General features: G+C 46.9%; 3 protein-coding genes across 3 annotated transcripts; all 3 read left to right on the top strand.

Moving 5' to 3' along the window:
- Nucleotides 1-1,269: 1,269 nt before the first annotated feature.
- GIQ15_06682 (mitochondrial phosphate carrier protein) lies at nucleotides 1,270-2,393 on the top strand (the record flags this gene model as incomplete). Its single annotated transcript, XM_033554099.1, has 4 exons — nucleotides 1,270-1,406; nucleotides 1,472-1,891; nucleotides 1,954-2,306; nucleotides 2,362-2,393. 4 exons carry the CDS (start codon nucleotides 1,270-1,272, stop codon nucleotides 2,391-2,393), a joined length of 942 nt encoding a protein of 313 aa, XP_033403614.1.
- Nucleotides 2,394-4,398: 2,005 nt separating this feature from the next.
- Nucleotides 4,399-6,498, top strand: GIQ15_06681 (ABC1 family protein; the record flags this gene model as incomplete). The annotated part of the gene is made up of 2 exons (XM_033554098.1): nucleotides 4,399-5,216; nucleotides 5,286-6,498. The coding sequence occupies 2 exons, from the start codon at nucleotides 4,399-4,401 to the stop codon at nucleotides 6,496-6,498; spliced, it is 2,031 nt and encodes a 676-aa protein (XP_033403613.1).
- Nucleotides 6,499-7,014: 516 nt separating this feature from the next.
- Nucleotides 7,015-8,967, top strand: GIQ15_06680 (DNA polymerase eta; the record flags this gene model as incomplete). The annotated part of the gene is made up of 1 exon (XM_033554097.1): nucleotides 7,015-8,967. One exon carries the CDS (start codon nucleotides 7,015-7,017, stop codon nucleotides 8,965-8,967), a length of 1,953 nt encoding a protein of 650 aa, XP_033403612.1.
- Nucleotides 8,968-12,416: the final 3,449 nt, after the last annotated feature.

The following is a 12,416-nucleotide window of genomic DNA, read 5'->3' as shown; positions in this document are numbered from 1 at the left end:
CAGTGTGAAAGCTCTGCAGCCTGCTTATAGATAGTTAACTAGTTATGCAGCCTCTTCGCAAGTCACACTGCTACTTCATCGCAGCCTCGCATAAGCCCACGCTAAAAGACATCGAATAAGGTTCGATATCACTCCACGGAGAAGCCTACCTAAAGCTGCAGGTTACAAAGTAAATCAGCCAAAACGAGAGTTGTTCTCTCGACTGCTAACTATGCTTGCTGGGGGTTCCTCCCCTCGCAGCCTCGTCTGTAGATATGTAGACTTTTGCACCTAGATAGAATAACGGAAACCAAGGGCATCTCTCTCTTTTTGTTAACCAAATTATATACATAAATCATTCTTGAAGGCCACTCCTATTAATTACGTTATATAGAGTATTCACTCCCCAAGATGCCTCTCTACAAAGCAGGGGGCAACCATGTTCCTTCACTTTCACAAGTCTGGATGCAATATACTCTGCTAAACCCCCGGGCAGGTTGTTGGCTGCTGGCTGGCCTCATAAGCCAAAAATAAAGCCAGGAATTCAGAGCCAGATACCCCTTGGCTGAACTTTTTCCATATCACAGACGAAAAGGGATATTATATCGATGCTTATTCACCATGGCTACCATGATGCATTGCCCTATGGCTACCTTTGCTGGTCTGCATTCCAAATGAAGTCAAAAGCAAGTGTGTATTTCCTGGCTTCAACAATACTATCACCTATCTGTCAGATGATGGTAGAGATAGTTTTGATATAAATGCTTATTTTATATATTGTAAAGTGTACCAACTGCGCAACAATATGTTAACGTATTCATTTAGCATAGCTGGGTCAAGTATCTCAGCCAATAACTAGCTTCCCTCGCTAGTTAATTTGCAGTTCTACTGTGCGGTTAAGACTGGAGAGACGAGAGTCGAAAACTGTTCGTGTAGGCAGCCGGAAAGGGTCCGGGATAGGGAGATTTCCGGCAAGGGATATTTACCTTGTTGCTACGAAGGTAAGATCGGTCTTATCGTCGTGCTATAACTCCTCCGGACTCTTTCCTCCTCCATTCTGTGCTTTTATATATAAAAACAGGGGAAGTAAGCTTAATTTAGCGCCGGGTTTTCGTGCCGAGCCGGACCAAAGCCGTGTAACACTCAGATGACACATCACATGACTAGCTCGGCAGGGATGAGAACAACAACCTCAGATTTTTTTCAATCTCTCATCTTTCCCAGGTCACCAACGCTCTTTATCATCCCCAATCACCACTCTTCGCGTTGCGCGCATCCATAACCGTCGCAATGGCAGCCGCTCCCGCTGCTTTGGCCAATGCCATCCCTGAGAAGAAGCCAGAGGGTGCCGCCCTTTACGCTCGGTTCTCCTTTGCCGGTGCCGTCTGCTGTTCCGTCACCCACGGCGCCTTTACTCCAGTCGATGTGTATGTTGTCTATCAATCCACTGTCGAGTATTCACGATGTTCTAACCACACGGTACTTCATACAGCGTCAAGACTAGAATCCAGCTCGACCCCGCCACCTACAACCGTGGTATGATCGGTGGTTTCCGTCAGGTCATTCAAAAGGAGGGTGCCGCTGCTCTCTTGACTGGTGTCGGCCCAACCTTTGCTGGTTACTTCCTGCAGGGTGCTTTTAAATTCGGTGGTTACGAATTTTTCAAGAAGCAAGCCATTGACATCCTCGGCCTCGAAAAGGCACGCCAGAACCGTGCTCTCGTTTACTCTGCCTCTGCTGCCAGTGCTGAATTCTTTGCCTCTATTGCCCTCTGCCCTCTCGAGGCTACCCGTATCCGTCTCGTCTCTGAGCCAGGCTTTGCCAAGGGCCTAATCAGTGGTTTCGGCAAGATTCTCAAGAATGAGGGTATCGGCGCTTTCTACAGCGGTTTCGGACCTATCCTGCTTAAGCAGTACGTTAATTCCAACAACAAACTCAATGGCACAAGAACCAAAAGCTGACATGAATATTTAGGATTCCCTACACTGTGACCAAATTCGTTGCTTATGAAAAGGTTGCCGAGACTATTTTCGGATACCTTGATAAGTCTAAGCTGTCGAACAGTGCCCAAACCGGTGTCAACTTGGCATCTGGTCTCATGGCTGGTTTCGCTGCTGCTATCGTCTCTCAGCCTGCTGATACTATGCTTTCCAAGATCAACAAGACTAAGGGTCTACCTGGTGAGAGCATCGTCTCCCGCCTCGTCAAGATTGCTGGTCAGCTTGGTATCCGTGGTGCCTTCGCTGGTCTTCCTACTCGTTTGTTCATGGTTGGCGGTCTTACTGCTGGTCAATTCGCCATCTACGGTGACATCAAGAAGGCTCTTGGTAAGTTTACATGCATTCTTACCCCCCCTTGCTATGACTGACTTTGTACAATTAGGTGCTACCAACGGTGTTGAAATCGCCAAATAAACGACCCACTGCCAACGTTACAAAATTTTGCATGCTTTAGACAGGAGGAAGGAATATGTTTTGTTATAGAGATGGACGTAGCCAGATCTACGGCCATGAGCAGAAGTTGAGTTGGAGATGGGCACTTTTTTCACTTCAATTACCCCTTTTATCAAGATGCGATGCCCTGCAACCTCTCGCAACTTTAGTGTATAATCATATTGGATCGGCATAAACAGTCATACACTCTGGCGGGCGTTATCATCTTGTTTCAATGACTGCATTAGATTGTATATCCTGTGCTATAGATTTCTTAGCCGTGCAGGCGATCATCTCATGTCTCTTTCTCAATGCAGACGTTGATGTCATGTGTTCACGGTGGACACATATGTCCATTCGCAGTTCGATAACAAGACTTTACAGCCTCGTCATCGCCACTATAACGTGGACTGCTCGAGGATCATCGAACTCATCGATACTTTACAAAACTGACCTACCACTCAGAGAACTCGCAGAACAATTCACTTACGTCGACAACGCGAACAACCCTCTACTGGGCAAACCCTCCAGGAAGACCGCACCCAAGGCACCGAGATAAGTCATAGAGCTCATTCTCTGGGGCATAGCGAACAGGGTATATTTCAACTCAGGCAAGACAGAAGTCGTGCGCTTCTATTTAAAGGCTGTCGAGAGCAATCCGCCATTTACCACGGAGAAGGCCACAAGATAGCTCAAAACCTGGCTCGACAGCAAACTCAGCCCCAAAAGATAGGGGTGGTCAGTCGCCTACCATACGAATGGAGAGGAGAATGATAGGCATTATCTCTCTCCGATGCCGTCCGAGTGATTTATCCAGATCCATGGCTCAGAAGCCTCGTCACGATATAGATACCTCTATATAGTGGCGTGCTGGCTGGCGTGCCAATACCCCCACAGTGGTCTGAATGGAAGAGGATTACAATCTAACGGATTAAAATATATTTATCGAAGTTAGCAGCTTGTCATTTTTTCGTTATAGCGCTATTTACGCTTAAACGGAATCCCAGATACTCAGGCGACCACCTGTGACAAGTTTTCCGTAAGCGTATTTCATTTATCTCACCCCCCAATACCCTCAATTGCGCATCTGCTGCTGCATTACGAGCATCGTGGGGACTTGCTATCATGAAGATAGAAACATTAGCATATATGAAGGACACTATGGTCCTTGCCTACACAAGGTCCGTAGTATAACAAAGATATGATATATTATGTTAGCTCCTACCTAGGGACTGTGATATTACCAATATGACCACTACCTGCTGCGGAAACCGGACTATGCTGGCGTCAAGTTGCACTCGTGCTCTCGAAGAGAGTAGTCCCAATGGCTTAACCAGCCAATGGATGCTAGAAGCTTTCAGTTTCTCCGGTAACCCATCGTGGTATGTGATGTGTCAACGACACTTAGTACCAGATTTCTGATACTGCAGGGTCATGATAAGGTAGATGTTAGTCCATGAAACAAGATAAACTTCTACTGCAACCCTTGGATACCATATAAACAATAGCACCCACTCCTACCTCGTGAGGCCGCGCAAAGTGGAAAATATGACGGACATATCCAATGTCCTTAACTCCTTCACCTACATACATATATCATCCAATTATGGCCCGGAGATAGCTGTCCAATATGCACGTAAGCACCGGAAATTCTCCATTTTGAAAAAGAAATCATAGACTAAAGCTTTAGAATCGTCTTGGCGAGCACATTTGAACTTGTAATTAGAGGCTTTTGAAGTTGATATGCCGTAGATCGAGGTCAACGCCGTTCTCACCAGCGAAAGTAGGCAGCTTAGTAATCTGCTCACGTGCCCTCGGCCGAAGAAGCAACTTCCAAGGTTCGGCCTTTGAGCGCCTTCGACATTTATCTGATAGACGCATTGTACGGAGTATTAGCATTACGTCCATATGAAACTGCCAGGATAGAGGGATATTTGGTTAATCGGCCAGCGTACATGCGTACTGCCATGCCTTCTTGCCAACAACCATGTTTTCAACCAGACTCAGCTCGAAGTCAGCTTCGACATCGAGCTCAATAGCAATCGCATACCACTCACAGGCTGCAAGATATAGCTCTTCACGGCTACGACGTTCATATCCAAACGCCCACCACCCCCCACAGCTTCCATGTCGACGACATATTCACTCCCAGCAATTCCAGCCCTTCGTTCCGCCTACTCCGGCATCTCTCGGAAAGCCTACTCGCGCAAAGACATACCCGCGGACGAGCAAGTGGTTTCGTCGATTCTTCTATCTAGGCCTTTCCGTCGGCACCTTGTACCTAGTCGATAGCCAGTTTAATGCTTCCTGCGTTACTCGTACCACTCGAACATTCGCACTCGGCCTCTTCGTCGCCCTGGATTATAAAATCAACTTTCGGCCTAATCCTCCGCTTGCGAAGTCTATAGCAGCAGTGCATGCTCGAAGTGCGGAGCGGTTGTCTGTTCTTCTTCGTGAGAATGGTGGACTATATCTAAAAATTGGGCAGGCAATTGCCATGCAAGCCGCTGTGCTCCCGCCGGAGTTTCAGAAGATGTTCTCCCGAATGTTCGACGACGCACCTCAGAACGATTGGAAAGATGTCGAGAAGGTGATTAAAGAGGACTTTGGGAAATCCGTTGAAGAGGTATTTGGGGTAGGTTTTGACGGAGATCCTAGCCGTGGAGTCATGGAACGGACGGCCAGAGCCAGTGCTAGTGTAGCCCAGGTTCATTGGGCACGATTAGCAGATGGGAGAGAAGTGGCTATTAAAATTCAAAAGAGGGAGATTGCACGACAGGTAGAGTGGGATCTATGGGCATTTAAGTACGAATATGGATGCTGAATACCCCTCATGACTCTACTCCTAAATATAGCATAGCTAACAACTTACAGGGTTATCTCATATCTTTACTCCAGAGCTTTCGACATTCCGTTCTACAGCCTAGTTCCATTTGTGACTGAGAGGCTCTTCCTGGAAACGGATTTTGAGAATGAAGCGGATAACGCCGAGCGCATGGCAAAATTTATTGCTGGCGAACCGCGACTCCGCAATAGGGTGTATATTCCCAAGGTGTACCGTGAACTTAGCTCCAAGCGAGTCATGACCGCCGAATGGATTGAAGGTGTACGGCTATGGGATAAAGACTCCTTGACCCGGCCCTGGAGAGGAGGGTGGTACCAAGGAAGCCCTGGCTGCCAAGGTGCTCCGCTCCTGCCAACAGACGGTAGAGCGCCTCCTAGTCGTGCTGGAGGTCCCGCCATTATTGACAAACTAAAACCAGACCGTGACTATTGGAAAGGGAAAAATGGTCGTGGCGGTTTAGGCCTGTCTCTAAAGGAAGTCATGACAACCATGGTAGACCTGTTCTCGGCACAGATGTTCCTTTGGGGATGGCTTCACTGCGATCCGCATCCAGGGAACTGGTTTGTCCGCCGACTACCCTCGGGAAAGGCTGAGCTGGTGCTCATAGACCACGGCCTCTACGTCCACATGGATCCAAAATTCAGACATGAATATGCTCGGTTCTGGAAATCTCTATTAACGTTTGACAATTCTGCCATTTCTGAAATAGTAAAGGGCTGGGGTGTGAGAAACCCAGACATGTTCGCATCAGTTACCTTATTACGACCCTACGAAGGCGGTGAGCACACCACGTTTAAGCAGTTAGAAGGCTTGAGCAGAAGGGAGAGAGCTGAGCGTCATTATGCCGCGCAGAAAGCCATGAGTCAAGCCATCCGTGACTTCCTAGGTGATGAGACGAAATGGCCTCATGAGCTCATTTTTATATCCCGCAATTTCCGTATCGTCCAGGGGAACAACCAGTTTCTAGGTTCTCCAGTGAACCGCATCAAAATAACAGGGACCTGGGCATCCCGTGCCTTAATAGAGTCTCCCGATCTCCCACTTGCAGAAAAGATCAGAAACTACGGACGCCACATCATATTCAAATGCGTCTTGTTCACCTCTGACATTGTCTTTTACATCACCAAGATCAGACAGATCTTAGGTCTGGGCGGTGGTATGGAAGACGAGATTGAGGCCCAGATGCAGAATATGGCGAAAGATATGGGCGTCGATTTAAGTCAGCCAGTATTCGAGGGTTGAGGGACCATCTGGATCTGCCATTTGTATACTACCTTCTTCCCTTCGCTGGCTGAAAGGAGGAACAGTCTCTGCCATATACTTGTAAAGGGGATTTTTAGCATGTACTATAGCCACGCAGCTCATTTTAGCGCAAACACGGACTAAATATATATCGTTTGATGACCTCAACTCTTGTCGAATATTTGAACCTCGGCTTTTGGCTTAGTTAATTGGCTCGGCGCGTCTTTCGCGCGTAGTCGCTTAGTTATATAAATAGCATCCTCTTGGCATCTTAGATATAAACCATCTCGATCACGGCGAAACCCCCGGACGTTTTCAATGCGAAACCGCAGTTTTACTAGATCGATCTCTTGCAGGAACTGGAGTTCGCCAACAATGTTCCGAGCGCACTTGGACCATCGATCGTCTCCTTGTTGTCTCCAGGATCGCTTTAGGTTCGTTTGATATGCCCAGGCAAAACTAGCTAGACGACGGAGACGCGGAAGCCATCCCTCTCATGCTCGCTATCGGTAAAGGATGGCATCCGATCCGGCATCTTCCTATGATGAAGATTTGCGACCATCGTCTCAGTTCACTTACCGCCACTTTCAGCTCTTACGATCCTTTTCAACCCGTACCCCACTCCGCGTCATAGCCCATATCGACCTCGATGCATTCTATGCGCAATGTGAAATGGTACGGCTGAATACCCCACGAGACCAACCTCTAGCTGTCCAGCAATGGCAGTCCTTGATTGCGGTCAACTATGCCGCTCGTCCGTTCGGTGTTTCGAGAATGATCACCGCGCAAGAAGCAAAAAAACGTTGTCCGCAATTACTCACACCGCATGTTGCCACGTTTCGAGAGGGAGAAGGAGAGAATTGGGCATATAGGGGCGAAGGAAATTACTCTATCCAGAAGGATAAAGTCTCATTGGATCCGTATCGGGCTGAGTCGAGGAAGATTCTGGCGGTTATGAAAGCGACGCTACTAGCTTGGGCAGAGGGGATCCATGAGGGATGCCGCAGCCACTTTTCTGATCCCGCTGACATGGTGCGGCTTGAAAAAGCTGGTATCGATGAGGTATTTGTGGACCTATCTGCACTAGTATTTGGGACGCTCCTGGAACGGTTTGAAGTACTACGGTCAGCGGAAGCTAGCGAGGGGTTGAAGGAAGGTCTAAACAGGCTCCTTCCTAGACCCCAAACTACTGCCCTTGTATGGGGAGAGGATGACGCATTGATTGACTTGGACACTGGTCAATCAGAAGAGGACGACCCTGAATGGGATGATATTGTCATGCTGGTTGGTTCTGAGATAGTAAAATCCATTAGAACGGCAGTATGGGATCAGCTTAAATACACCTGTTCTGGCGGAATCGCAAGAAATAAAATGATTGCTAAACTAGGAAGCGCCTGCAACAAACCAAATCAACAAACCATCGTCCGCAACCGTGCCATTCAACAGTTCTTGAGCGGCTATAAATTTACGAAAATTCGTTTACTAGGAGGAAAGCTGGGGAAACGGGTCGCTTCAGAGTTCGAAACAGAGCAAATAAGCGATCTACTAAATATTCCTATCGAGCGGCTAAAGAACAAATTGGATGACGACACTGGAACCTGGCTCTATCAAATTATTCGCGGAGAGGACGATAGCGAAGTGACTCCTCGAACAGAAATCAAATCCATGATATCAGCCAAGTCTTTCAATCCTAAACTACGCTCCGTAGAGCAGGCAGAGAAATGGATGCGAATTTTTGTCGCTGAAATCTATGGACGATTGATTGATGAAGGTGTCCTAGAAAACAAACGACGCCCTAAAATGATTACTGTTCATCACCTTGGCCAGAGCCAGGATAAGTCTCGTCAGGCCCATATACCGACTGGCGGGATCATTGATCAGACGTTGCTTTTTGACTTAGCAAAGAACTTACTTCATCAAGTTATCAGCTGGCCGTGTGGCCATTTGTCTCTCACCGTTGGTGGGTTCGAAACAGGGATCAGAGGAAACCAAAGCCTAGATGGTTTCTTTATCCGCGGTGGAGGTGAGAATTTAGTCCAGCGAGACGATGCCGCCGACGACGGCGACGGCAACTCACCGAATGTAGGCTGCAAACCAGAGGAGTTCCCCGGGGACCACGCAGAGCATCAAAGGAAGAAACAAAAAGTGGGTGAGGGATCTGGATTGATTTCTCAATCAAAAACAGGTGGTTTCTTCTCAAGATATAAAAACAGTTCGAGCGAACAACCTGTTGAGACCTGTGGCCCTGAAGAGGTGGATCCGCGAAGTGACCTTCAAACGAATCCAGATGGCTCCCTATCGCCCGACATATGCTCCCGCTGTGGAGAAACCGTGCCAGATTTCATGCGAATAGAACATGACGATTGGCATTTAGCTAAAGATCTAGAAACGCAGGAGCAACGATCGTTGAATGCATCTCGGGTGCGTGGCACTGGGAAAACGAAGCAAACGAGGTTGGCCTTTGGCTAATTCTCCTTTGCAGCCAAAGTTGACCATATATCCGTTTCCATTGAGATGATGGTTTATTTATGATATGCATTTAACCGGCGTTTATTTTCACTACTAGAGCATACATGGCTAAGTGTTCAGGTTTTTGGTTTATATACAGACAGAGTAGCAGCTACATTTAGTTGCTTAATCTATTCTAACTCTCCCGGCATACCCTCTGCTAGGCCTGATGAAGATTTGGCAACAGTGTTACTTCATTTATATAGCCTTCACTATGGAGTACCTTGTAGGCTACTTTAAATGCAACGTATGCAACCCTTTCATCCTATCTTGAAACCAAATCGGGAGTCTATGACAGCGACAAATAGACTCTGCCTTCCTCATAAAGAATAGGTTGCGTCATTCTTTGGTCTCCATTTTTACCTTTGTGTATATCGTATATCGGTTTTCATTAATCCTAGTTCTCTGGTAGTAAGCGATGTTGGATGGATACGGGGTGTGACATCATAGTGTCCTTCCAACTCCAAGCATCGCCAACCCACGTATGCTTCCTTCTCGTTAACTTTGCTATGCCTGCTGTTCTTTCTTTAAATCTGTTGCCGGGCCTTTTTTTCTTGTAATGTCCCCTTTATAACCTTTTAATAAATATATTAGAATCACTTTGGACCCTTCGTTCTTCTTTTCCTCTTTGGTTCAGGTTCCTCTGCTCATCTTGCCTGGCTCTAGATCTAGGTAGTTCGTAGAGCTTTCGATCCGTAACCGTCTATTCTTATCTTTATATCTCAACCTGGGAAGATATTGGAACTGTTTTACCGAACTTTGCTCTGCCTTGAGCTATTGCCTCTCCGGTAAGAGTATGTCCTCGCATTTTTTATGTATATATATAGCAACGGAACGTCTATGAAATAGACTAATAACATTTTCGATATAAACAGCAAACCTACCTTGAAACGCTGCTACGTTGCAGCTTCTCAACCAGATTTGGTACCCAATCGATTTCCAGGAACAAAACCCATCGAGTTTCAGTGTTTCCGCTTCGTTCCATGGCTATCAAGACCCGGTTCCACGATGATGTTCTTTATACTCCAAGGGGGCGTGATGAATTTATCGACCTACGACACCGTAGGGGAAGGCTCTCGCCGCCATTAGATGGGGTAAGAGGAGAAAAACATACTCGTCGTCGACGACGAGGCAAGGATGAAGAATTTGAAGAAGAAATCGAGATTGACTTCGAACGTGAAAGGCACGCAGGACGCCGCAACAGTCCCCGAAGACGAGCAAGGTCACCATCCAGGATTATAGAGAGAGACGAATTTGTACTTCATAGAGAAGAAAGCCCCGGATGGAAGAGAGTGGAACGAGATGACATGATTGCGAGACGAGAGATCGATACATATTCCGAGAGTTCATTTGAAATGGAGCCAGTGGTCCCTGTCCATCATCGGCCGACGCATGTGCATGAAGACATTGTTGAATACCATAGGCATGGCGGACAAGGTACGTATCCTAAGGTCAATTCGATAGGGTTTCATGACGTTCTAAGGCTAATAACCGTTTAGGGCATGCTCACCTACACAGACGAGAGTCGCCGAGACGAACGGATATAGAAGAAATTGAAATTCGAAGGTAGGCGTCAAAAGTTATTTTCCTGGAAGAATGTCTACTGATCGATAGTTAGAAGACATGACCGACCCCCCGGAGGCTATGAGGACGAAAGTACGCTTGAAATCGACGTGGATATTCATAGAGAACAAGAGGGACGGCGTCATAGAGCGCAGACCCACGAACCTTTAGTAATAAGACCTCGCGAGATAGTCCCATCCCACATTCGAGAGGAAGCCGAACATTACAGCCGCCATGTCACGGAAGGGCCGACAATTAATGAGACGTATAGAGACACAAACCGTGACTGGTGCATATTAGATGTGCCTCCGGGAACAAAACGGGCTGCCATGGATGGACTTGGTGGCGCTTGCGAAGAGATACCGTGGCAGAGACATAACGGCGTCCGAAGATCGAGATACATTCATGATGGCCATGAGCATCGGCCATATAGGGGCTTCGGCAACGAAATCCACGGAAAGATCGCAAAACGATACTTGGGAGTCAAGGAAAAGCGTGATGAACTCTGGACGGAAATCACAAAGGATCTAGTTGTGAAGGAAGCCATCGAGAAAGCAGGATATGAATATGAAGAAACAGCCGATTTCTTCTATATCTTTTCATACTTACAATATGTAAGAACTCCATTCCTACCCGGAGCGTGCAAGTCTTCTGAACGGAATGTACTGACGATCTGCTCGTATTCTAGGACGACGTAGCAGAGTTGGTGAAGCTTTCTGAAGATTATCGTTGCCGGCGTCGTGATCGGGTCCTAGAAATCCAGCATGAAAGAGCCAGGTCGCATCCTCCGCCACTTGCGCTTCCACAACCGCATCCGCATCATAAAATGCTCTTGGAGAGGGAAACATCCAGGCCGCTCTGGGACGAAGAGCCAGTCCATGAGACTGAAATCATCATCGATGAGACCCGTAGGTCACGGCGTCGCTCTCCGATACTTAGAGAGCGTATTGTTTGACCGCACTACATTTTTTCGTTTGTAGTTCCAGAGTACTCCGTATGTATCAACACGATTCTCCTATTCGTTTCGGTATTCCAAGTAGGCATGGAGCTTTTATTCAGGCTAAATCTGGAGGGTGGTAATATTTTATTAGTTAATGTATCAAATGAATTGTAGTTTCTTTGTTTCTCTTCCGTGGCCTCTATTAAAAATCAAGGGTTTGATTTTCGTGGTTATCAACAGTGAGATAGATATGTTGATGGTTGTTTTCTATCTACTTTCCCTTTAGAATTTGAATGGTCCAGTCAACACGTGATCATTCGAGATGGCTTCATCTTTTCTCTTTTAGGACAAGAGAACTTCAAGTTGATTCAAGAATCAAACATCAAACCGGCATCTTGAGGATGATAAAATATGCTGCCCTTACGCTCATTCAGTCGCGGAAAATGCCCGTGACTACTGTGAGGCAGACTCTAAATGCATCTTATTGTAATGGTGGGGATCTTCATTATTTGGCCGTTCAAGGGTGAAGTTGAGTCCTGATCAAGGCGCAAGCGATGTTGAAGAACATAGCTAAGTTGCCAATATACCCTGAATAACATAGCGACATCTAAGGATTCTCGGCATGTTTTATTCAATAATCTTCTCAAATTACGCTCTCTACGCCCTGTTGTTCGACTGCCCAGCCACCAGTCGAATCCGAGGCTAGTCTCCTGCATGAAGGAAGGAAACGAGAAAGGGAAAAGCGACAGGGTATCGCTATGAAAGAGGTTTTTCTCTTCTCTTTTCGTCTTTCCTCTTTTTCCCTCTTCCTTCACTCTTCTGGTGCCTCTTTTTATAGACACCGCTGTCGATATGGGATCCAAGAATGATGCCGATGCTCTGCAAGATGGCGGCGATGGCAATGATA

The sequence above is a fragment of the Arthroderma uncinatum genome (assembly GCF_011692745.1).
Source record: "Arthroderma uncinatum strain CBS 119779 chromosome Unknown scaffold5, whole genome shotgun sequence".
NCBI lineage: Eukaryota > Fungi > Ascomycota > Eurotiomycetes > Onygenales > Arthrodermataceae > Arthroderma > Arthroderma uncinatum.
Note: the sequence above shows the minus strand (reverse complement) of the source record. Positions and strands in the feature narration are given on the sequence as shown.